Source organism: Bos javanicus, chromosome 13 (genome assembly GCF_032452875.1).
Source record: "Bos javanicus breed banteng chromosome 13, ARS-OSU_banteng_1.0, whole genome shotgun sequence".
Classification (NCBI taxonomy): domain Eukaryota; kingdom Metazoa; phylum Chordata; class Mammalia; order Artiodactyla; family Bovidae; genus Bos; species Bos javanicus.
The window spans coordinates 29,567,614-29,594,277 of NC_083880.1; the positions used below are offsets into that span (position 1 = coordinate 29,567,614).

Here is a 26,664-nt window from a genome sequence, read left to right on the forward strand (position 1 = left end):
TAGCTAATCGCCGACTGCGCGACAGAAAAGGCGGGACCTTCACGCTGATTGGCGGCGACGCGGGCGGCCTCGGCAAGGGCCGAGGCGTAGTGGGTGGACTGGAACGTGAAGTCTCCGCGGTGCTTGATGGGGCTGTGCCGCGGCCCGGCGCTGTTGCTGTTGGGAAACCACCCCTTAGTGCTGCCGGCGTCTCTGCCGCCTCATGGCGGCCATCGGGGTTCACCTGGGCTGCACATCAGCTTGTGTGGCCGTCTATAAGGTGAGGGACTCGGGGAGCTGGGTTGCGGGTGCAGCGTCCTTTGGGTACGAGGCCAAGTCCTTTGGTCTGCGGGGTTGTGAACAGCGTGTCGCGGGCCTAGGGACGTCGCACGGAGAGGCGATTCTGCGAGGAAGTCTCGGGGCTAAGGGCTGGGCGGACTCGGCCTCTTCCCCTGCGGCCCCTCAGGAAAGGCAGCTGCGGACCCAGCACATCCAGGGTGCAGGAGGACCCGGGGACATCCTGTGTTCCGAAGGCCCCGAGCCCAGGGGCGGACCCAGGGACTTTCTGGGCGCCGGAGGCCCCAGGGGCGGGGGCGGGCCCGGGAACGTTCTGGGCGCTGGAGGCCCCGGGAGTTTGGGGGGCGGACCCAGGGACACGCTGGGAGCTGGAGGTCCCCCCTGAGGGTGGGGACGGACCCGGCCACGTCCTGGGCGCTGGAGGCCTAGAGGAGGAAGGCGGACCTGGGGACCTCATGGACGCAGGATGCCGGGAGGGGGACCCGAGCGTCTGGTACCCGGAGGTTTCTGGACGTTTGCCAAGAAAGAGCAAGGTGGCGGCGATCTGGAACTGGACCTGTTAATCCCGAGAAGCGTAGGAAGCCAGTTGATGGTGTGTGCTCCAGTCACTTGTCCTTTCTGGAAATGAGTGTGACTGGGAGTTTAGGGCTTCTTCTCGTCTGTGGGGAGGCGGAAGGAACCATAAGGGACAGCCCTGATACTCGTCTCACGGTTAAATGTCAAATGATTTGTAGGGAAAAGCCGAAGGATTGTTGCTAATTCATCATATGTAAAAAGAGGGAAGAAAGATTAGCGTTTACAGGGAAAAGGAAAAGAGATAGAAAGGTTAATGTATTAACACGTTATTTTATATAGAGAGGTTATTATCATGTCTCTTCTGTTATCAACTATGCAGAACAGACTGAAAAGAGGCAGCTGGTTGTAGAATTCTGGTTATTAAGATCTAGAAATACAGTAAAGCAGTTTTTGTTTCCACATATATGTCAGTCACAGGGCCCCACATATGTCTGAATGTATCTAAGGAGACTATATATTTCATTTCAAAAGAACTAATACAGTTGTGTATTTACCTCCAGGATGGCCGGGCTGATGTGGTCGCAAATGATGCAGGCGACAGAGTTACTCCAGCCATTGTTGCTTACTCAAAAAATGAAGAGGTACCATTCTCCTCATTTTTGTACATTGAAATAAGTATAAAATGACGTGTTGTAATAGATTGCTCTTTTTCAGGTTGTTGGATTGGCAGCAAAACAAAGTAGAATAAGGAATATTTCAAACACAGTAATGAAAGTCAAGCAGATCCTTGGCAGAAGGTATGGAGTAAAATAATGCTTTCACGTATGGTAAACAAAAAACATGTTTATAATTTAAATGTAAGCATAATTTGAAATGAAACTAGAAACTTCCAGTGTGTTTTTCGTTGTTTTTAATGACTGAGTCATTTCACAGAATTCCCCAGTAGGCTGTTATCTTTTGATATTAGTGCTGAATTTTCTCAAAGATGGGATTCACGGAGACATTTAGACATTTGCTTCTCGCTTACAGGTCTGTTAGTATTGGTAGATGCCAGTGTGCATTTAGTTTTGATAATTTGTATCATTCAGAGGTGGCAGTTTGAACTTAACACGTTTTTACAGTACTCTTTAAACTGCGAGATTGCGTGGGAATTTGAAGATTTATTTGCACTATAGTTGAATTTTGTAAAGTCTATTGTAATTGGTGAATATTTATGTAGAAGCTATTGATTTTCTTCTTCAGATCTCTTTGTGACACTTTCTGGGAACTAACTTTTCCAGTTGGCTTACACCTTTAATCATTAGGGAAAACAGCTTAATTAAAGTCTTAAGAATCAGGTTAATCATCTGCTATAACTTTAATTAAAAGATTAAAGAGGCCTGCTTCCCCAGACTTCTGTCTCCTCAAATTATAGATTACCTCAAATTATAATTATAAATTAGGGGTTTTCGTTTTCATTGGAGTTGTAATACTTGATATAGTGTTTTTAAATTTAAAAGTGCTTTCACATCTATTATTTAATCCACAGAAATCCCTGTAAGATTGGAAGGGCAGATTTTATACCTCCTCATTTCTGGATAAGAAATTCAAAGCACGCAGAAGTTACAGTATCCCTAAATTAGTTTAGTGGGGTGAACTCTACAGGACTGTGGTCCAGGACACCTAACTCTTAACCTCAGGTTCTTTCCTTTCTACCTTATTCAGGTGAGAATTTAAGTAGAAATTTCCTTGTGTTGTTTTTAGGTTTGGGAAATCATGGATTAAATTTGATATGTGTGTGTGTATATATATATATATATATTACATACAGATTTTGTTTTTTTATTATCTCTTACCTATATATTTAGGTAAGTTGAACTTGATGCTCATTTTTTTTTCTTTAGAATATCTGTGATTAAGTCAAAAACTATAGTGTTTTGGAGAGAATTCAAATTGTTGTGAAGATACATACACTCGCATATCCATGTATCTGTTGACTAAACTTAGTACTGAGCATATTGAAAATAAATTGAGTTGCTGTCTAAATTTTTCAAATTATAAACTGAAAAAAAAAAGGCAGGAAGTAAGCAGCCAATAATATTTTTTTTAATTAAACTGTTTTTTTGAGATAATGGTAGATTTACATATTGTTGCAAGAAATAATACAGAGAGATCCAATCTATTTCTGGATTTACCATTTTCTCCCAACTGGTAACATCTTGAAAAACTATACTACACTATCACACCAGGGTACTGGCATTGACACGGTCAAAATCCAGAATAGTTCTATAGGTGCATCTCTTTGGGAGCCCTTTTTGGGTTTTGTTGATATTTGGGGGCAGGTGGTGGAAATAAAGATATGGATGTCTTCTGCCATATTAGGCAAAAAGCTTTGTATTAGTGAGAACAACTTTAGCTTGCTTTTCTGGCCCTGGAAGTTACCTTTTAACAAAGGAGCGCAGTGGTGACAGTCAGATGGGTAACACACAGCATAGCATACCACCCAGGCCAAGGTTAGTGAGGAATGAGCCACAGCAGACACATATTACTGCACCACGGTCCTGCTATCCCTTCTCCAGAGTGATGTGTCTCAGGATCCAGGCATCCCCGCCCCCGTTGGTCTATCTACTTACAAGACAATGGTGATTTTTACAGATACACGGTGGTTCCAGGTCTCAGCCTTGGAAGCATCCTGCCTTTTGTGGAGAAGCCAGTCCCCTTGTTGCCAAGCCAGTAAGGCCCTTTGTAGCCCTTGGTCCAGTCCCCATCCTGAGCGAACTCCCAGAGTTGGGCTTTTCTCAACCCTGGCATCCTTTCTCTTTGCAACCTACTTACAGGTAGCACCACTTAACTTACTGCCACAATTATCCTTACACCGTTCCTGTAACTTTCATTCCCCTGTGGCCTTCCAGCCAGAAATGCGGTCCTCCGACCTGGCTTCTCAGCAATTAGCCCAGAGAGGGAAGAAGCGGCTGGCTCCTGGAGATAGACTGGAGCACACAGAAATTCCTCACACCTTCAGGTCGGCACCCTCCTGCCCAAGAGTCTCCTCCAGCTAGCCTTTCTTCCCAGTCCGCCATGGCCACTTCCAATAGCAGTGCGGGCATCCGGTGGTCCAGACAAGAGACACGGACGCTTCTCTCCATACTAGGCGAGGCAGAGTACATTCAGCGCCTGCAGACCGTGCATCACAACGCAGATGTCTATCAGGCCGTGTCCAAGCGGATGCAGCAGGAAGGCTTCCGCCGCACCGAGCGTCAGTGCCGCTCCAAGTTCAAAGTCCTGAAGGCATTATATTTAAAGGCCTATGTGGCCCACGCCACAAGTATGGGCGACCCACCACACTGTCCCTTTTATGATACTTTGGATCAGCTTCTCCGAAATCAGATAGTGACTGATGCAGACAACTTAATGGAGGACGCTGCTTGGGCCAAGCACAGTGACCTGAATTTAGCAGCCCCTGACACCCCAGGGGAGGAGGGGACCAGCATTCTGGGAGCAAAAAGGACTCAGGCAGCAGAGCATCAGCCTATTTTGAAAACAGTGAAGGAGTCAGATGATTGTCAGCTGAGGGTCAGTGACCAGATGCCAGAAACCAGTGACCTCGAGGACTCCTGGGATGAATCCTCGGGTGCAGGTAACCCCCAAGCGTGTGAAGGGTCCGGGTCCCAGAGTCACTTGGCTCTCATCAGTGTGTATTTGGATGGTGACCTCTTCAGCATAGTCGCTATTTCAGCCCCTGCCCTCTCGTTTAAACCTAATGGTGAGAGAAAGGGCTCCAGATTTTTAATCGTTTAAACCTAATGGTGAGAGAAAGGGCTCCAGATTTTTAAAAGCTATAACCCTAGGTATGTATGATATTAGAACTCTTTTAAACCTCAAGTACTCTTTAGAACCAAACTCGTTTGGGCATTATTTATAATGGGGACTTAGGAACTTGTGGCTGTAGAAAGGGTTGGATAGCTCCATGGAAGGCAGAGGGGGATGTTTTGGACATACTATTGTAGCAGACCAAAATATCCGCATGAGAAAAGGAATTCTTCCCCACCCCCTGCAGAGAGATGCCTTGGTTTTGTCCTTGTGTCTCAACTCTGCAGCTGGCTCCAAGCATTCCCATAGCAGGAATGTCCTCTCTGCAACATTGTTGCTTTGTTTTGCAGGGTGCTCTCAAGGGACCCCCAGCTACAGCAGCTCTCATCACCTTTTCAGAGGTGCAGCTGCCCCCTGTCAGAGCATCCCCATGACCAGACTGGCTGTGTCCGGTGAGCCCAGCCCCTGCTCCAGCTCCAGCCGAAACATTCACGGGGTGGCCTCCGCACAGCAGCCTCCAGCCTCCTCCTCCAGGGCTCCTTTTGTTTCTGGTGGGGATAGACCTTTGACCAGTGAGCCCCCTCCCAGGTGGGCCCGGCGAAGAAGGCGGTCAGTGGCCAGGACTATTGCAGCCGAGCTGGCAGAAAACAGGAGGTTGGCACGAGAACTTTCAAAGCGGGAGCAAGAAAAACTGGATCGGCTGATTGCCATTGGCGAGGAAGCCAGCGCTCAGCAGGACACTGCCAACGAGCTCCGCAGGGATGCGGTGGTTGCGGTCAGACGCTTGGCCACAGCAGTGGAAGAGGCAACCGGGGCTTTCCAGCTAGGACTTGAAAAGTTGCTTCAGAGGTTAATTTCAAACACCAAAAGTTAGGAGCTGATCATGCAAGAGTGTATTTCCTACACTGGCAGAGCCTGGGTCCAACCAATGCCTCCTGATACCCCAGCTCCTTTTCCATGTCCTCAGACAAAAAAGAGTGGATGAACGGTTAATATGTGGAGTGGTAGGAACATATGTGCTAGTGGCTGCTCCCAGGTGTCTCCACTAGTTGAAAGACCCTTTAGAAATGCAAGGGGTGGCCCAGTAGAAAAAGGATGCAACCAAGGCCACAGAGCTAGTTAGCCCTAGCTTTGTCACCGATGGGAGACGCTTTAGTTTACCTCTATACACCAGCTTCCTCAGCTGCTAAACCTGCCTACCTCACAGGGTTGTTGTGAGGATCAGATGGCTGAAATAGATGTGAAAGGGTTTAAAGCACTATACACATGTAAGTTATTAAAGCATATGACCTTGGCTGAGAGAAGGCTGGGGTGAGGCACAGTAGTTGACAAGGTACAGGATTAGGGTTGTACACCATGACCTCATTGCTTAAATCTCTCCTAGTTTAACTTGACTGCTTCCTGGAGTTTACAATCTTCAGTTCTTAAAACCTCTCTGTAGTTCATTAGGCTAATGTAGACACAACATGTGTTGGTCCCTTTTTATATTTGCTGTGTCTGTGACATAACTACTAGCAAGCACTGAATAGTCAAACCATCTTTGCCTCTATTTTACTTGTCCTTAGTCTATCTCTATGGATATGGTTCAGAACTGATAGGAAGCCACAATCATGTGTTTTGGTTCATGTTGATAATCTTTAATGAGAAATTGGCTATCTTATAAAATAACTCCCTATAAGTAAATTCTTTGCATTCCATGTTTAGGTTTCTTTATATTCATACTTATATATCTTTAGGTTTGGTTTGTCATTTGGAGATCATGGAAACAATTTGGATTATATAAGCTTCCCAAATACTTGTAGCTAATTTTGTTCTCTGTGTCTTTGTTTTCTGTCTAGAATGTTGCAAAAGGCAAGACTGAGAAAATGTTTCTTCTAGGAAACTCCAGAGTCACTTTTTCTCACAAAGTGTAAACAAAAGTTCACCTTGTTCATGGCATATTATTAGAAGAGAATAGCTTTGGTAACAGTTGAGGGTGGTATGAATAAGGAAAGCCTGCAACAGATAACTCTTTTTAAAAGCACCAGCCCTTCACAGACACATCCCCTTTTCTCTCTGAAACACACACATTTCCTACAGGAGATAGATGGTATTGAGCCAGGCTTCCAACTTACTTTAGAAGGGAAGCCATAACTGACCATCATTAACCTGACTTAAAGCTCTTAGTGGTTATTTGGGCTTCCCAGGTGGCTCAGGAGTAAAGAACCTGCCTGCTGATGCAGGAGACATAAGAGACATGAGTTATTTCAAGAAATATAAAAAGCAGACTTGGAATTTAAAAAGCTTTCCTATAAGCTAGTGGTGGTGGTGGTGGTGGTTTAGTCTCTTGACTCATGTCTGACTCTTGTGACCCCATGGACTGTAGCCCGCCAGGGTCCTCTTTCCATGGGATTATCCAGGTAAGACTACTGGAGTGGGTTGCCATTCCTTTTCCAATGATCTTCCTGATCCAGGAATCAAACCTGTGTCTCCTGCATTGCAGGCAGATTCTTTATCCCTGGAACCACCAGGGAAGCCCTCCTGTAATCTAGAGAGTGAAATAAAAAGTACAGGCCTGTTGGGAGAGGTTTTGTTTTATATTTTGCAGCTCAGTTGCTTACCTAAATGCTGGAAATACCATTAGGTGGAGAAATGGTCCGAACCACAGTGGGAACATCCCTGGAACCAGGAACAGATGGCAGGCAGGCAAGCTGCTCTGGTGAACGAGTGATTATGGAGGAGGTGTGAGGTAGACTACACTGGAATCGAGTTAGAACTCCTGGGTTCTGATGCTGTCACACTTTGTTACATTGAGCAAATCACTTGTCTTTTTTTTGTGCCTCAGTTTATTTATCTCTAAAGAGAAGTTTGTACCTTCTCATACCTTCCAGAAAATTAGATGAATAGCATAACAGAAGACAAAGTGAAATTATGATTGTCATGTTTTCAGTCACAGCAGCATATTAATGTATGTTTGAAACACTGCTAACAGTTGTATTTTAGGGAAAGATTCTACAGTATTGATATTTATGACTTCTCGTGGACTTGTATTAACTCCATACCCAGACATAGATTCCTTGCTTTAAAAAGGCCTGGAAATGGAGATAATTTTTTTTTTTAATTTTCTTCTGTGTTGTTTTAGGCCCTTATGTAGAGGGATCCATTTCAGTTACAACTGGATAACACTACCTGTAGATAGTTAGATTTTCTGAAAAATTAAGGAAGTACTTGAAACAGTTAGGCCCATACTCTATTAATCACTTAATGGTAGCAAAGTACTCCGGCAGGGATTTATTGGAGAGAAGAGAAGTGCTAAAGCGTGATGGTCAAGTTGAACTTTAGAGGCAGTAGTGTGCAGACCTGAAGGGTAAAGTAACTTGAAGGTGGGAATAAAATTAAAGGGAAAGATCCTAAAGAAGTCAACAGAATAACAGGCCAAAGCCTGTTCAGAGGAGGAAGTTGTAATAAAGGGAGACTGGAGGAAAACAGGCCCAGATATCGTGCCTGAGCTCTAGGCCCAGCTGGGACTCCCCATCTGTCCACAAGCAGGTCACTTTACCGTTTTGTACCTCAGGCCCCTCCCCTCTGCAGTGGGAGGCCATCCCAGCTACCTCATAGGAGCTGCATGAGGACCCAGTGGACAGATGGCTGTAACAGGTTCTGTGCTGGGATGGTGCGGGGAACAAGCCCAGTAGCATGTTAGTGTGGGGTGAGGATCTGCCTATTGCAAGGGGCCTTTCAAGAAAGAGGAGGATGAAGGCCAGGGTGCCCTGGTAGGAGTGATGCTCTGCCTCCCGAAGCCTGCAAAGTAAATGGTGCTGTGTATACCAGCCTCCCACCACCCTCTGTCTCTCTGTGAAGTGACTTGATCCTGGTGTGGACAAATAAAGTTGCTATCTGTACACAGATGTGGGTCAGTCCACTACTTTCTGGCGCTACTGTGAACATTTGTCCATCATCTCCATCCTCTGCTTTCTGCTTATCCACTGGCTAACCTCCAGGACCTTACCTCTCTGAGACCTTCAGAGCTACATGTGCTTTCTGTCCTCAAATGAACAAGACCCTCAGTTGAGAAAGAATTTGCCATTTCTAAAAGTCCTTGAAGTCCCATTAATCCTATCAGGTCCAAAACTGCCATTTCTAAGAGTTCATTAAATTCCATTTAAAGCCATTAAAATACCCTTTTCTGGCAAATTATCTGAGTGACGGATAACATACTCAGAGAAATCATCCTGGTTGACTTAAATTCTGTTCTAAAGGCATCTAAACCACTACATGTCAGGCCAACATTACAGCATTGATGGGGGAAAAAGTTACCATAGGCACACTTAGTCTTTTTTTTCTTATCCTTAAAATATTTGTCCAGGATATGGTATAAATACTGGGTTTAGAAAAGAGGGCAGGAGTTAATGGAAAGAATACTAAACTTTATATGAAAGATCTGGATTCCAGCCAGTTGTGCTATTAATTAGCCATGTGACGTCAGACAAACTGCTTACCTGTCATAGTGGAGGTGATAGGAGGAATCTACAAATATTGCCAACAAAGTTCTAAGCCAAATTAATCCCATTTTTAAGTCCCTTTCATTTCCCCCTTGTTTACACAGATTAGGGCCCTCATGTTTGGTAACCCTTCAGTGAAGAGCCACTGTTAATTTTCATCTCCTCCTACTAAACAGTTAAGACTGGTCTCTGGACAGAATAGCTGCAGCCCCTTGCAAGAAGGGTTAAGTGGAAGGATTGACCTTATCTTCATTTATAGATGAAATTAGGCCAAGAATCAGACTTTTATCCCTGCTCAAGGCAAAAGTACCTTAGTAGTTCACTGTCTTCACTGCAAGGCAGTCTACCTAGCCTGGTAGAGAAGACCTAGGATCAAGTACTGACTCTTCCCCTTATCAGCTTGTAAGTTGTTGACTGTCTATAAATCTGTTACTCCTGAATACTACCTGCCAAACTAACCCCGCTTAAGTGCTGGGAAGATCCAGTGGAAATGTTTTGTAATCTGCACTAGTCTGCATTAATTTGTATTACTATTTTGAGCAGCGTAATACCCATTGTCTTAGTTTTTTCCTTGCCATACACATTTCTTGAGTACCTACTTTGTATAGGACAGTATCTATCTACTTGTAGTACTCTGTACTTTTACATATAATAATATTCATACTTTTGCTCAGTGCTTTTAGGTTTCAGACATTGATTCATGTTCAGAAACCAAGCAACAAAGGTGGTGTTAGGTATTCCGGTTTGAGGTTTTACCTCCTTTTGTCCTTTTTAATCTCAGTGGTTTGGCTCTGAGATATGATCAAAGATATGATATTATAGGACTTAAAGTAATTGATACTATGAAAATATTCTCAAATGTTTAACATCTATTGATAGTAAGATCAGAACAAGTAAGAGTTATTTACTTTCAAATGTGAAGATTAACGCTTTCATGGAATTACTGTAATTATATTTTTATATTTGTTGGTTTGAAGAATATAATCTTTAAAACTTACACATCAATGATGATGATATAAATATTTATATTTGTCTTATGGACAGCTCTGATGATCCTCAGTCTCGGAAATACATCACGGAAAGTAAATGTTTAGTGAGTATGCTTCTATTATTATTTCCCTGTTACACAGAATAACTGCCAAGGTCGTGACCCAATTATATTGATTTGAAACTTTGTATTTTGTTAAAATCATTTCTTATTTTAACACACTTCTTTCACAGGTCATTGAAAAAAATGGGAAGTTATTATATGAAATAGATACTGGAGAAGAAAAGAAATTTGTCAGCCCAGAAGATGTTGCCAGACTGATATTTAGTAAAATGAAAGGTATTGAGCAAAGGAAAAGATCTTTTTAAAAGTTGGCCTTTTAAAAAAGCTAGAGGTGTTTTTTGATCTGGAGCGAAGCAGGGTGATTGAGCAGATGTGCAGTGAGGAGGCCTAAATTATGCTAGACCTGACTGGCCTGCTAACTGGCCATGTGACCTTGATTAGACGACTTCTTTTCCTTGACTGTGGTTTCCCCGGAAGAAATGTAAATGGATGGGGCCAAATCAGCGTTTTCAAAACTTCTAAAGACAAAGTGGCCAGTAAGCTGGTGAAAAGTGAATTATTATGTCTCCCTCAAGATAGTACAATCTCCACAGTGTTTAAGCAGATTAGGTAGGTCTGGCTTTATCACTTCAGGCAAAAGCTTGGAGCTGAGCAGCTTCCTGTGGAACAACTTGAGGACTTCTGGAGTGGGTTGTTGACGAGGCTTACCTCAGCTCTGGAATCTGTGATGAAAGTAATTGGGATGGAGGGCAGCCTTTTATGGTAGTTGGGCTGCACCTTTGTGCATCAGAAGCCCGTTCTCAGTGGGGCCCATCTCATTTGGGAGGTGGTTGAAACTTGGAAGCCTGAGAACTACACACTTTAGAAAGTACCTAGTCACATGTCCACGAACTGTACCAAAACCATAGAAAGTAGTGCACAGTTTAAGAGAACAAGAGAAGGAGATCAGTGGGGTGGGACAGCCTCACAAATTGGAAAATCTTTATAATAAAAAGATCTTTGGCACAAAAAAATAAACCTCAGTATCACTTGACATTTTTGTGTATTGTCAGAATTTATGTTTTTCTTCCAGTTTTATTGAGATATAATTAACATACAGCACTATATAACTAAAGGGTATAGTGTAATGATTTGACTTATGTATGTCATGACATGATTACCACATTAAGTTTCATGAACTAAAAAAATTTTTTTTCGTATACAGAAACGGCACATTCTGTCTTGGGCTCAGATGCCAATGATGTAGTCATTACTGTTCCATTTGATTTTGGAGAAAAGCAAAAAAGTGCTCTTGGGTAAGTATAATATGAAGTTTCTCTTAAAGGAAATATAAATTTCACAACACTGCTATATAGTAAAAGGTAAAATTATATGTGAAAATACCTTACACAAAATGTTGTGTTTGTATATCATGTATATATTTATATATGTAAATCCTGTGGTAAAATCGTGGTAATAATCATTAATATTGCCTATATTTTATGAAGTGTCAAAAGAACCTGAAACCGCATGTATTAATATCTTCCTCGCTATTTTGATTGGAAACATTTGATGACCAGATTAAGTTGACGTTTGTGAATCACTTTGCCTTAGTGTATTGTAATTAAGGCTTATGTAGGAATTGTATAAAAATAAGCAATTTTAGAAAGTATTTGAGTTTTTTTTTAACCTAGATAAACATCTAAACAAAAAATTGTATCTAGTTTTCATAAGTTGTTATGCAAATGTAATTGGCAAGCACCCAGTCTTTTGGTCTGTAGATAGAGTTCCTTGTAGGGCATTGCTGAACATCTGATTTGCTTCTGGGCCACAGAATTGCTTTGTTTACTTGTACTTGTGGAATGTTAAAGCTGTGAACCTAAAGTAAAGAAATTGGAAATGTATTATAAGTGTTTTATAAATATGTATTGTATTAACTCTGAAATGAATTATAAAATATGTCCTAATCTCTTTCTGAAATTTGTAAGCTCAAGCATTTGGAGAGCTTTCTTTCCCTTAATATGGGCACATGTTGTCTTCTTTGTCAAGAAAATAGACTCTGAACATTATTATTTTAAAGAGAAATTAATCTCTACACTTAAAGACTTAGGTCTGTTTCTTGTGTTCTGTTATCTTGCTTCTAAAAGATCATTACCCTTCATGTTCTGCTTGTGAAATCTTATTTGCTATTGCATAAAATCTTTAGCAGAGCATTTCTAAAAATGTAGACTTGAACATGCGATACCAAATTGATTAAAAGCACATTGTCCACAGGGAAGCAGCCCGAGCTGCTGGGTTTAATGTTTTGCGGTTAATCCACGAACCGTCTGCAGCTCTTTTGGCTTACGGAATTGGACAGGACTCCCCCACTGGAAAAAGGTAAAAACCATATTTTCAGCTTTAAGTTTTTCAGTGTAGAAAACATTTTAGATGATAGCAGTTATTTCAATAGAGATTGTTATATAGTGCAGTCATTCCAAGCTTTTATAGATGGAAAGACATCAAAATCCTCATCTAGAGTTTTTCAAATAGATGAGAAAGATGTCCTAGAAAGCTGAGAACAGATATAACAGGAGGGAAGGTTGCGCTCTTCTGCCCTTCTCTTATCATCTAACACTTTGTCCCTTTAGGAAGGAAGATTTGCAGTTTATAAGCCAGCCAAGTTACAACTGAAGCTCTAGGACACTGTTAAGTTTACTACCAATTTGAATATTAAACATACTTAGAAAAACAGTGAGGACTTTCATGGCAGGAGATAACAGAAAAGACAGGATGGGAATTTAAGATTTCATTTGATAATGAAATAGTAAAATGTACTCCTAATTTAATTGTAAAACTGGTCCTAATAGATCTGACACATTGTGCAACTTTAGGGATGTCAATTCAGATGTGTTAATTTTCCCTAATTGTATCTTTTCATTCATATCTCACAAAGAAACTAATATAAATCACTAGGAATTTAAGTAATCTAAAATGTAGAATATCAGAAATTTTGGATTTTGACTCATAGGAAATTAATGCCTAGTTTTGCATATGTTTTAACTTTTGTAGAACATGGACATTGCAGTAGTAACTAAGAGTATTAACGAAGTTTCTATATTTAATGCTCTTAGACTTACTTTAATTGCAAATCTCTTTTTTATTTACTTTGAAAAGTTAGTGTCTTGAACTCCAATTAGTGAGAAAGAATACAATTTTACCAGCAGGATTAAATAAAAATGAGCTTTGACTTAAAATCAGAAGATCTGGTTTCTAGGCTTGATTCATTCCTAAGTGATAACCATGGACACCTCAATTTCTCCCATAAGAGCTTCAGTTTCCTCATTTGTGATTTACAGGAGTTAAACTAAATGACTTCTTAGTTTAAGAAATCAAAATTGGCGTTACAATACTATGATTCTCTCATAACTTACTCGTGGTTTTTTTTTTTTTTTTTAGCAACATTTTGGTGTTCAAACTTGGAGGAACATCCTTATCTATCAGTGTCATGGAAGTTAACAGTGGAATATACCGTGTTCTTTCAACAAACACTGATGATAACATTGGAGGTACCCACTTCACAGAAACCTTAGCACAGTACCTAGCCTCTGAGTTTCAGAGGTGAGTATTAATGGACTTGATATGTTTGGTGATAAACCTGAAATTTAGCTTCAGGTTTAATTTTTTTTACCGAATTTATTTGAAATTGTCCTTTCAAAGGAGGGCATGGTTTTTCCAGGGCACTGGATATTTTCATGTCTGAAATTATACAATCTATCCTGGCAAACAGGCGAAAGCAGAGACCCAGCTGCCTCATACAGTATACTTAGAGTTTTCACTCGGTGTAAGGGACCACCAGACACTGAACTGCATGAACTTGGATCTCAAGTTCAACTTCCTAATTCGTCAGTGGTTGCTTTTATGTTTGGGTGAAGGAGGGTAAAGGCAGTAAGGTTTCACTACCTTCTGAACAGTTTTTACAGGTGTAAAAGATTATGTTGTAGTTAGATTCCAATGAACCAGTCTTATGTGCTATCTATTACCACAAGGAATATTTTAGTTTTGTTGCTGGATGTAATTATTCCATTCAAAATTCTAATCCTGTTTGGCACATCATGAGTCAAATATATAAAGGTTATATTTGGGACATCACTGCTCTAAAAAGTAGTGTTTTCATCAGTTTGACTACACTGGGTTAAAAAAAAGTCCTGAAAAAGTGGTAATTTCTCATTTGTTCAATAAAGACCTATGATGCTTTTTGTTATAAAGGTGTTCCAACTCAAGGAAAGTGAAAGAAAGTGAAAGTCACTCAGTCGTGTTTGAGTCTTTGTGACTCCATGGATTATACAGTCCATGGAATTCTCCAGGCCTGAATACTGGAGTGGGTAGCCTTTCACTTCTCCAGGGGATCTTCCCAACCCAGGGATCGAACCCAGGTCTCCCGCATTGCAGGTGGATTCTTTACCAGCTGAACCGCAAGGGAAGCCCCTCCCACTCAAGGAAAGGCACTGTTAATTTTATTATGGGTTTTAAACATGTTTAAAAGCAGAGCCATCAGTCACCACTTAGCAAGCAGTTTTAACAGTTAACTCACCTTGGAGGTAGAAGAACTGTAATTTTACATATTTTATAGGTTTCAAATTTCTTTGAAGAAGCACTTTTAGTTTTTTTTTTTTTAATGCTGGACAGATAAGTCTATGCCATTCAGCAAGAATCATGCTATGGTTGTAAATGGTGAAGTATGAGACTTGACCGAATTGCATGAATCTCCTTCAACGTCCTTTTGTCTCATCTGCAAAAAGATGATGGCTCCTCTACCTCTTCAGTGCAGTCCATAACTGTGGTTAAACAATCCAGCAATTCAGAGTCTTAAGGATATTGGTTATTCATTTTTCCTGAGACCCCTCTTCAAATTCTCTTTCTTTATATATTCTGAAAAAATAAAATCTGGTATTAATATTGATTCTTGAGCTTATTTATTTATTTTTTTACTGGCCATATGGCACAGCATCCAGGATCTTCCCGACCAGGGATGGAACCTGCACCCCCTGCAGTGGAAGCACAGAGTCTTAACTACTGGACACCAGGGAAGTCCCTGATTCATGAGCTTACAATTATTCTAATGGGGATTATCCAGATTTTAATTACAATAAATTCTAAATGACCTAGTAATTTTTAAACTTCAAAAACTGTATTTCTTGTTTAGATCCTTCAGACATGATGTGAGAGGAAATGCCCGCGCCATGATGAAGCTGATGAACGGTGCTGACACTGCAAAACATTCTTTGTCAACCTTGGGAAGCGCCAATTGCTTCCTTGACTCATTGTATGAAGGTCAGGATTTTGACTGCAACGTGTCCAGGTAAAACTGCAGTTCGAAAAACTTCAAAAAGTTCCAAATGTATTCACATTTAGGTGTAATTTTCTCACTTCGGATTTTTCATTTTCTCACTTGAGGTTTTTAGCCCACTATAAAAGGAGAGCTTTTCTGTTTCTACTTCCAGGGTTTTCAGCTCTTGTCAGACTAAATGACTGTTCCCAAAGCAATCATGTCAGTGGTGACTGCCCTGTTATGTTAAACCTACCAGGAGCAGTGTGTGACAGGAGCATCCCAGGCCTTTGAAAGAATGATAAGGGGAGACTTGAAAGTTCCTTTCTTGACTAGCAGTCCCACCTGTATAGTCCCTAGTTCTTTGTGGGGCTTCCACATGCATCAGTGGTTGTTTACTATTTCACTGTTACCCCTGTGTGGCAGGCTATATTCTAAGTTCGTTCTTATGTATTAACTCTCAAATTCTCATAGCAACCCGATGAGGTAAGTGCTGTTGTTTTCCTTACTTTACACAGGAGGTTTCGTTTCTTGTCCAAGGTTATCCAGCTAGTAAGTGACAGACCTGGGATGCAAACCCAGCTAGTTTGAGTCCCAAGTTCGTGCTCATTACCTGTCACCTTACTCTGAGGATTGATCTCTGTCTTGGTTTTATTTGCTTTGTCATCCATTGGCAACATTTTAAATTTTAATAGCTTTTGTGACATTTAGTAAACACAGGTTTAATGTGCATAAAATTATTTTTAATGCTCATATCTTTTCCATAATCCAAAACATTGGTTACAAATGATTGCACCTCCACCCAGGAATGGGTAGGGGAGGCCGTTGTCCTCTCATTGTGTGTTGTGTATTACTCACCACACTAATAGCTACCGTGAGTTAGCACTATTTAAACCTCCCAACAAGCTAACAGGTGACTTGGAAGCCTAGTGAATATCCAGAATACAGTATTACATTATTTTTAGGCTTTAAATTCTCTCTTTGTCTGGCCCTTGTAGCTTGCTCCCTCTTTCTCCCTGGGTTTTCCCTGATTCCAGGTCAGCACTGCCACCAGTGGCTATTTAAAATTTTTAGTTAATTAAATAGGTAAATAACATTAAAAATTCATTTCCTCAGTAGCATTAGCCAGAATTAAGTGCTCAGTAGTCTCAAGTGGCCAGTGGCTCCAGAAAGTTCTCTAGATATTTTAAGACATTTCAAGCTACAACCTAAAAGAAAGTTGTTTCATTGAATTTTAATCTCTTGTGGGCAAGAGAGTCTTTATACTTTTTTTGTTTCCAGAATATTTAACTTAGTGCTAAGTTTGTCCAAGTACTCAGTAAATGTTTGCTTATTCATATCAGTTATTAAGAAGGAAATAGAATTTGTTATTTTATTTGCTAGCATTCAGGCTTCTCAGGGGGTGCAAAATAACCAAACTTAAATGCAGCAGAGGCTCAGACCATAAAGAAAAGTAGTGAGAAACAGTTTTTAAAACTTTAAAACATAAAAATAGCAAAAATTTCCAAATTATGGTTTGATTTGAATCAATAGATTTATTGGTAGAAATGCCATACACTGAGAATTTATTTTTAGGTTTTTTGACAGCTTATAAGCAGGCTATGGGTATGATAATTTTTCTATGTGAATTTAATATTATATACATTAGTATGTAGATGAATAACCTAGACTTTTTCCTCCCATGATATTGCTCTGCTGAGTGCCGGGGTCCAGCCCCGGCTGATCCAGGGTATTCGAAGCGGGGACAGCGTCGGCGAGGGTCAGGATACAATAGCTTCAATTAGATATTAATTAAAGATATAAAGAGTAATAGAATAAGGATAGCTCAGTAGGAAAATTCAGTGGAGAAAAGAGGCTGAGTAGCTTGGTTTACGCGGGAGACCAATAAAACTTCAAGACAAGAAGTTTGCACCACTTACGTAGGCCGCAGGCGTCCTTCCGTTCTCCCGAAGGAGAGGAGACACTGAGGCCTCCCCGGTCGGATCTTAGAAGCCCAGGCATAATTAGTAAGCATGGCGGGTTCCGCGCTCCAGATGGAGACTCAGCCAGAGTGAGAGAGAGAACGACATGGGGAGACCAGTATTTCGAGAAACTGATCCCAATTCTTTATTTTCCAGAGTCTGTTTTTATACACTGAGATGTTATACAAAAGTCACGTGGGGACAGCAGTCCTGACTTTATCAAAGTCAGGTGCTTCACACAAATGTATACAGAGGTCTTAGGGGTGTTACATCATCTTCTGGCCAGGGGGGGCCTGCTGACAATTTACGACCCTCTCTTTGTGACAACGGTCAGTCAACCAGGACACTTATTTCTCCAGGGGTGATTATTCTTAAAACAGACGCCACCCAAATAAAGTTACATTCCTATAGGGTGAGGGTGTAGTGGGTTTTAGTTAAGGAAAGAATTTACTTAGCCTAAGGTCTAACGTGATTAATATCAAAGGTTAATACTTATTTCTTTTATATACTCATTAACGTGTGTAAGGGAAGGGGATGTGGAGACTTAGCAACAAACATTGGCTCAACAAATGAAAAACCCTTCACCAATACAATTTCTAATCAGCCCATTATACTTATACTAATAGTTTTCTAACTTTTCTAAGGAACCTGTTTTTAGAAGGTTTAAAGCATCTCGTGCCTCTCACGGTTGGGAGGCTGTGAGCAATCACATGTGGCCGGACAAGCCTGTCAGGCAGGCTAGAGAACCTTCAGAGGAGTTTGTAGGTTAAAACACTCTTATCACGCCCAGGAACTATTATTAACTGGAGCTCTAAGTTAACTCCTTCTCCGAAACAGGTGGTGGGGGACAGCCCCCCGTAAAGTCAGAGGTGTAGGTGAGAGCACAAAGTAGTAAAGTAGGCAGGCTCTGGTTATGGGGGTAGAAGCTCGAGGAGTTCCAGGGGGACTCCTGAGGCTCGATCCCGCCTTTGCATATGTCGAGCCTCCTTCCTCATGACCTTTGTCACAGGCGGAGTGCCTCACTCTGGCCCCCAACAGCTGAGTGCTTAATATCCTGTTCTGATCATAAACCTACTCTTAAAAGATCTATTACAGTAGGTTTTGACATTACCCTTTACAAGAAAAAGATGTCTTGTTTAACTTATTTCTGCTGTCTCTTTTGTGTTTATGTGTTTTTACAGAGCAAGATTTGAACTTCTGTGTTCTCCACTTTTTAATAAATGTATAGAAGCAATCAGAGAAGTCTTAGAACAAAGTGGATTTACAGCAGATGATATCAACAAGGTAATAACTTTTGTATTTTTCTTATTTATGTTAGGAATAGTTTTCGACTGGGAATTTAGGATATGGCCCCTTGGTACCGAAAGAGTATTTTTATACATGTAAATATTTTCTTACCTTACATTAGGAAATAAGGAAATTTTGATTAATGGCTCTAATGAACTCACAGTTCTGTGTGTTTATTAGCAAAAAAGATTAAAATTCCTTTTCCGTGTATTTTTTGTATATAAGCAAAAACTGACAAATATTAGAGTGTTTCTTAGGTGTCAGGCACTGTTTCTGAGTGTTTTACATGAATTAACTTGCTGTATCTTAACCAGGAACTCTATGAAGTAGGTGATATTATTTATCTCCACTTTATAATTGGAGGCACAGAGGTACAGAGATATAAGTAGCTTCATGGTCATCATGTGGCTAGTGGTAGAACCAGGATTTAACTCAGTGTGGTTCCCAATTCTGCTTTTAACCAGTACAATGGTCTCCTCTCTGCTTGCTGAGAAATATTGCATATTTGCTTGCATAAGAAGATTTAGAGACTTTCAAGAATATTCTACTGGTTTGTAGTTTTTTTCCCAAGATTATTTCTACTCTTTCACAATATATATACATTTTTTCATTGTTGTTGATAAAGGAATTTTCATATAAGAAAACTCAGAAAATAGTCCAGTGTCTTACTTTATAATAAACTTGTCAAATTTGTTGCACAATTTTGAATTTTATGTTCCTTATACAATATTATAACCAATGTCTTTGTCCATATTACTACATAGTCTTCATCAACACAATTTTAAATAGACTCTTGGACTTCCCCAGTGGCTCAGTGGTAAAGAATTTGCCTGCCAGATCAGGAGACGGGGCTTCAATCCTTGGTCCCGGAAGGTTCCATCTGCCACTGAGCAAGTGAACCCGTGCACCACAGCTACTGAGCCTGTGCTCTAGAGCCCTGGAGTCACAGCTGTGTAGCTAGTGTACCCTGGAGCCTGTGCTCCACAGCAAGAGAGTAGCCCCGCTCTCTGCAACCAGAGGAAAGTGCATGCGGCCTCAAAGACGCAGCACAGCCTAAATAAGTCAATAAGAATTTAAGAAAGAATTTTAAATAGGTTCTTAATATCCTAGAAAAGCAAGAGCACCGTAGGTTATTTCATTGTTCTTTTGAACTCCTAGATCGGGTCTTCCCTTCCCCAGAAAAGTGGTGCTCATCTCTTCCTATATTTAAGATTATTCTTTGGGATAAGTTTCTATAATAAAAATATTGAGTCAAAGAATATAGATAGCAGAAGCCTATTTTTACCTTCAGTTACTTTTCAAAAGAGCTGGATTAACTCATACTTTCATCAGCAGTGTATGAGAACAGATATTTTAGTATAACATTGCTGACACTGAGTTTTACATTTAAAGATAAATTTTCCATTAAGTAGTTGAAAAGAGATGTTTTTACTCTATATTTTACTATTATAGGATTCTTTGAAAAAGTATTGTCAATGTTACTAAATAGTAAATGTTTAATTTTGTATTTCCTTATGTGTAAATATTTCGTATTCTTTAACTGTTTAGTCGATTAAATCTTACGGATTTTTAAAATTTATTTGTGTAAATGCTCTGTATAATCAGAAAATTAACTGCTATTTACTGCAACCTTCGTTTGAGGCATGTAGTTTACTATTGAATTTTGGTTCTATTAGGGAGGATGGGTATTTGACACACCGAGGTTTCATTTATTGACCTATTTAAATCTGTTGGTCTGTTACTCTCATTTCTTCAGCTGCTTCTGAATTTACCAATTCCGTCTTTGTTCAAGTGTTTGACAAATATTTATTACTGTTTTCTTTTAATTTGCTGTAGTTTGAAAGTTTTATATTTTCACTATTTTTGTGTATGTTGTAACATGAAAGTTGCATTCTTTTGTCTGTTTGTAGAGGTTTTAGTTCAGTTGGGTTTTTTGTTTTTTTTTTTTTTTTTGCATACATATGCTATGCACTGTGGTACGTGAGTGGAAGAGTGGCTTACAAAGATGAAAGCACATGGTATAAATGATACAAGGCAGTGGTGGGAAGGGAATGAGCTTGGAGACAGATCCAGCTGAATTGGAAAGCTCACAGTGCTAATAGTTCCAGAATAGACCAATCACTTAATTTCCTGAGCCTTACTGTCTTGTCTCTTCTTACTAGGAGGGTGATAATATTTAACTTTCAGGTAAGTATTATTATTCTATAGGGTTGTTGTGAGGATTAAATGAAAACCATGTATGGCACAGGGTGTGACGTACCATAGATGATCAGTTAATGTGAGTTCTCTTGCTTCATTAACTGGTCATACAACCCTGACATTAGATATCACAAATGGTACAATCCTCAATTGCTTGACGAAAGATCAGGTACATTCTTAGAATTAAGGTTTTTTTTTTTTTTTTTTTGGTGTATAATTGCTTTACAAAGTTGTGTTAGTTTCTGCTGTACAATAAAGTGGATCAGCTATATGTATACATTTATTGCCTCCCTCTTGGGGAGGCGATCACCCCCGTCTTGGGGAGGCGATCACCCCTTAAGGACATCACAGAGCACTGAGCTGAGCTCCCTGTGCTATACAGCAGCTTCCCACTAGATACTTCTAAAATACAAGCTTTTGAGAATTTAAAAATATAGTGTTGTCTCTGTAGTTTGTTGACCTTGTGACAGTAATGAACAACCCCCAGGTCTCACTGGTTTTCTGTAGTGAACAGTTTTTTCTTGCTTGTGTTCCACACGAGCAGCTGAAGGTGGCCGTGTGTCTACTGCTTTGGCATTTTTCTGTGTGCTTCTCATTCCACGACCCAGGCTAAAGGAGCAGCTCTCGTGGTGGAAGGGAAAGAGGAAAGCAGCTGGCGGAACACGCAGGGCTTTTAAAACTTCTGCTTAGATATGTTGTACTCCAGTGTATTCACATTCACCTGGCCAAAGCTAAACCCATGGCCGGTCCTGAGTATGGAGCAGAGAAATAAAAGGGAGGGGTTGCAGTGTCTGGGTAGTGGCTGTGGGTGGGGATGTTTAATCCTCTTACAGGGATAGAGGGAGAAAATGATGGGCTTTATATTCACTGAAACATTTAATCCTGGCAAAGTCAGGAAATTGGCTCTCCATTTACAGATGAGGAAACTGTAGGGTTGGCCAAGAAGTTCCTTTTCATCAGCTGTTATGGAAAAACCCAAACAAACATTGTGGCCAACCCAATAAAAGGTTTCCAGGGAGGGTAAGGACTTTCCCTGAAGTAATGCTGGCATGTAAGTGATAGAGCCAGGATTGGAACTCAGATACTTGGCCTCCATAACCAGGGCTCTTTCTTTACTCTTTTGTCATTTTAAACTTTGTCATTATAAGTAAAGAATATGTTAAATATTAACAGTGTACTAAATGCATGTTTATATGTGTATATTTTATATGATAAGTTTAAAATAATATGCCAAAATAGGGCTTCTTATATTTTACCATTTCATGTGATGAAGATGGCCTGTTACATCTAATTTTGAGAAACAATCATTGTTCTAAAAGTTAAAAAACTGAAAATTGTTTTTATTTTCTAGGTTGTCCTTTGTGGAGGGTCTTCTCGAATCCCAAGGCTACAGCAAATGATTAGAGATCTTTTCCCAGCTGTTGAGCTTCTCAATTCCATTCCTCCTGATGAGGTCATCCCTATTGGTGCAGCTATAGAAGCAGGAATCCTTATTGGGAAAGAAAGCCTTTCAGTGGAAGATGCTCTTCAGATAGAGTGTTCGGCCAAGGATATTTTAGTTAAGGTATGTTTAGCTTGTCTTTACTTTTCCATACGTAGTATAAAGTTATTGCCACAGGTTTACATACATATGGTTTTTAAAATAAAACCTTGTACTGGTAAAAATTTTTAATTTAGGTTTATAATTTTACTTGTAATGAGTTTCTGATATTCTTTCAGTTGATATTAATTTGTTAATTTCTTAATTTGCTATCGTTTTAATCATAAGCTTCTAATACAGGTTGAGAAGTGTATGTTTCAATTTATTTTTAAAGTGGGTTGGGATTAAGGATCAGTTCCATTTTCTTCTCTTTGCTGCTTTGTAGTGTTGAGATTATCAACAAGGACTATATCGTCATTTCTAATAGTGATTTTTTTTCTCGTTGTAATGATATCAAAGGATGTGCATATTATTTTCCTGCTTATTAGGGAGTTGATGAATCAGGAGCCAACAGCTTCAAAGTACTGTTTCCATCAGGGACTCCTTTGCCAGCTCGAAGACAACACACATTACAGGCCCCTGGAAGTATATCCTCAGTGTGTCTTGAACTCTATGAGTCTGAGGGGAAAAACTCTGCAAAAGTAGAAAACAAGTTTGCACAGGTGAATATATCAGATTATACTATGAATTAATCACATGAAACCATTTAGCTTTTCCTTCTGGTTTAGGCTCAGTTTAACATTAATTCATAAACTGTGTATATAGGACATTTAACACTTTTTTTTTTTAAAACAAAACTTATTTAGACAGGCTGAAATGATTATATGCTAATTTGAACAGGTAATCTGTACAAAAAATTTTCATTTTTTATTTCCTTCATATTGGATTCCATCATGTGTGCTTTGTTCTTTCTTTAGACCCCACCAAAAAATACAATCTACTTTTCAGCCAGTCATTTATTCCCCTCTTTGCCTTGTTTAGAAATTCTTAGGATCCCTCAGACAGTTCCTTCTGGAATGAACTTTCCTCTTCTCCCCCAGCCAACCCCAGTGGGTTCACCTTTACAGGCTATGGGACTAGGACAGGGAATAAGACATGAATGTTTCTTCACTGGGATTAACACATTGTTATGAATGGATTAATTGTACTTATTCATTTTGGAAAGAGAAGAAACAAGCTATTTCAATTTGAAAGAGGAAAACGAAAACGAAGTACAGTTGTGTTTCTACTTCTCTTTGTGCTCTCTACCCTCCTTGACAATAAGGTCAGTGGCAGGGGAAATGACATTTATTTGTTTGCTAAATGCCAAGTGTGCTCTACTAGGCAATTTACAAACATAATCCCAAGTGCTATGAGATAGACATTGTTGTGCATTTTATAGGTGATTAAGAAACAGGCTCATGATAGTAAATACCTTGTGCTTGACTGAGCTGAGATTTATCCTCAGGTTGGTTTTACTCCTGAGCCCATGCTCTTGCCATTGCAGCATGCTGCCTCTGACATAGGATAAGTTTGCTTTTTCAAATACCACATGCTTGGATCATATGATATGGTCCTCTACATCCTTTAAAAAGTATCAGGTGGAGCCATGTAATTTGCTTAGAAACATGCCCAAGAAGTAATGGACTTCCCAAGTGGCACAGTGGTAAAGAATCTGCCTGCCAGTGCCAGAGACACAAGAGACCTGTGTTCAATCCCTGGGTTGGGAAGATCCCCTGGAGTAGGAAATGGCAACCTACTCCAGTATTCTTGCCTGGGCTCCTTCAAGCTAGTAAAGGTTTCAAAGCTCCTCCATATGCTTCTGCAGTGTATCACTATAAAAGTATTTTGCTGTGCACCAGGCTCTAAACTCAGATGGAAGTAGTATTCATCTCTTGAATCAGTGCATTTCTTACATTTTCTTTGGACACACTACTCTGAGACTCTGTAGCTACCAGATGCTGGAAAGGAAAAAACTAGTCACATAATACTGAATTTGGAAGAGAATCTTTTACAGATTCCATCTCTTCTAACTGCCTCAGTTTACAAATGAGTAAACTTGGTGTTTACCTAAGGTCATAAAATTTCATGTTGGCAAAATCTGAAAAGTCACTTTCAAACTTGACCTGTCATTATGCCTTTCTTTAGGAAACCGAGTAATTTTATAGTAAATCCATTAATAATTCTTACTTATAAATGTAATCATAGTAGTACAAAAGAAGTTGACATGTATTTCTTTTAAATGGTTTTTTCAAGTGCATTGAAAATATTTGAATTTTTTAAAGTATATATAAAAGGCTTGCCAAAATGTAATGTACGCATTACTGTAATAGTGTAGTCACCAAAAAGAAAAACAGTCTTTATTTTCTGAGACAAACAGTATCATTTTAATCTAGGACATGACATTTAAGAGGGACAAATAATATTAGTTATCTTCCATGCCCTCCTTTTAGAGGAGATGTGTCAGTTAAGAAAGCTTAATTCTATGCTCTGAATTATGATAAATGGTAAAAGAACTGAAAACAGCCCTGTTTTAAAAGGTTTTTTCAGTAATGAATAAGATTTAGTCCATTGGAATAATTGATGCATCAGTTTATTAATATCAAAATACTGAATCATCTTTGTATTATTTTTGCCTACACAGGTTGTGCTCCAAGATTTAGATAAAAAAGAAAATGGATTACGTGATATATTAGCTGTTCTTACTATGAAAAGGTAAAAAATTAATGTACTTATGATGTTAAGAAAATTTGCTTTGAGATTCTGCCTTTTTTCCCATTGATTCATCTGTTGTGACTCTGAGAAAATCATTAAAAGCTTGTAAAGATCTTATCGGTAACTTAAATTTTTCCCTGTAAAATTAACTGTATTTGCCAAGAAAAGTATATCTCAAGTCATTACCATTCTGAATTTTTTGTGACTTCTTTTATTATTATGGGTGTAGTTCAACCTAAAAAACTGGTCCATGCAAGTTTGAGACATAATTTTTATCAACTTTAAATATGATTTCCTAAGGTTTACATAATTGATTTTTGTCCTATGAAAGGGTAAGTTTATTTCAGTATTTCAACAGGAAATCTATAGAACATATACTACAAATTAAATTCAGCTGTTATCATTTCTTTAACAATAGTCCATCCATAATACTATGTCTTACAAGTAAATCATTTCCAAATCAATGTTAAGGGCAATTTATTCCATAAATCATATTTAGCCAGAATGTAGAATTCATTAGGGTAGATCTATCATGGCCTGGGATTGAAAACAACTCAATGTATCTTGAACTTGCATAAAGTTTTCAACTCAAGGTCTTTATCATCATGGGTTCTCAAGGAATACAACCTTCATCAGAGTGACACAGAAGGAGATTTTTAAAGAACAACTACCCAAGTATGGCATATGATTCTAAATGTAAAGTCATGAAGTTGTGTTTCAGTTATTTGTCTCTTAATACTTTTCTTTCAAAAGGTAAAATGATCTCTTATTTACTCAAGTCCTCAAGTAGTTTCTTATGAACTTTCTGCTTTTATAAATTGAGCTTATGAAGTGTTACTATTTTTTGTTTGCACAGGGATGGATCTTTACATGTGACGTGCACAGATCAAGAAACTGGAAAATGTGAGGCAATTACTATAGAGGTGGCATCTTAGTATTTTAGAGGAACCATGAATTTTTTAAATCTAAAATGTCAACATTATTTCATTTTGTTTAAGAATGTTTATATTAAAATACTTTTCAAATTACCTGTATGATCTATGTTTCTATTAAACTATAGTATATTGGTAATTGTTGCAAACTTATTTTTGTTGTTTTCCACTTAAAGATTTCCATTATTAGCGGGAAATACAAAGAACTTTTTCTATCATGAACCTACTTAGAATAAAATGAAGGAAACTTTACTGGAAATTCAGTGTTGCAGTTAAAAATGTTTTCTGTCTTTACAATTTCTAATTTTAAGAAATTCTTATTAATCAGCTAAGAACAGTTTAAAAGTCTTTGATGTTAAATGAAAGAAACCATAGAGCCATATGCAAAGTAAGATACCATTTTTGCTTAAAAAAAAAAACAATACACAATTGTTTATAAATCCACATGTGACACATGTAGAGAAAAGGATGGACAATTGAACACCAGACTCTTAACAGTGGAGGGAAATACACGGGATACACTTTTTATAATTATCTTGAGGTTGATTTTTTTCCCTCTAACAAACATGTTTTTCATTTGAAATTGAAAGTTTTTTTTTATTGTGAAGAAAAGCCTAGCCACTTTCTATTCACCAGAAAATGCTGACTAGTGCATTGAGAATACTTAGGTGGATACTAAGGAAGAAGCTTTTTCTCTTAGTAAAACAAGAC

General features: G+C 39.2%; 1 protein-coding gene and 1 non-coding gene across 8 annotated transcripts; one reads left to right on the forward strand and one right to left on the reverse strand.

Moving 5' to 3' along the window:
• The first annotated feature begins 99 nt into the window (after positions 1-99).
• Positions 100-26,049, forward strand: LOC133259086 (heat shock 70 kDa protein 14). 7 transcript variants are annotated; one of them, XM_061436098.1, is made up of 15 exons: positions 1,505-1,589; positions 2,321-2,496; positions 3,684-4,408; positions 4,932-5,430; positions 10,107-10,155; positions 10,284-10,389; positions 11,318-11,408; positions 12,367-12,471; positions 13,531-13,692; positions 15,278-15,433; positions 18,543-18,645; positions 22,199-22,411; positions 22,816-22,989; positions 24,951-25,021; positions 25,878-26,049. In XM_061436098.1, the coding sequence occupies exons 3-15, from the start codon at positions 3,850-3,852 to the stop codon at positions 25,954-25,956; spliced, it is 2,367 nt and encodes a 788-aa protein (XP_061292082.1). In that variant the 5' UTR covers positions 1,505-1,589; positions 2,321-2,496; positions 3,684-3,849; the 3' UTR covers positions 25,957-26,049. The 7 variants fall into 7 exon arrangements, with proteins under 7 accessions (XP_061292085.1, XP_061292082.1, XP_061292081.1 ...); XM_061436097.1 differs by lacking the exon at positions 2,321-2,496 and adding an exon at positions 3,427-3,504 and having other exon boundaries at positions 3,609-4,408; XM_061436099.1 differs by lacking the exon at positions 2,321-2,496 and adding an exon at positions 3,427-3,504.
• On the reverse strand, positions 23,320-23,443 carry LOC133259990 (small nucleolar RNA SNORD22). Its single transcript, XR_009740649.1, has one exon. It is a non-coding gene; the product is annotated as a small nucleolar RNA SNORD22 (small nucleolar RNA).
• Positions 26,050-26,664: the final 615 nt, after the last annotated feature.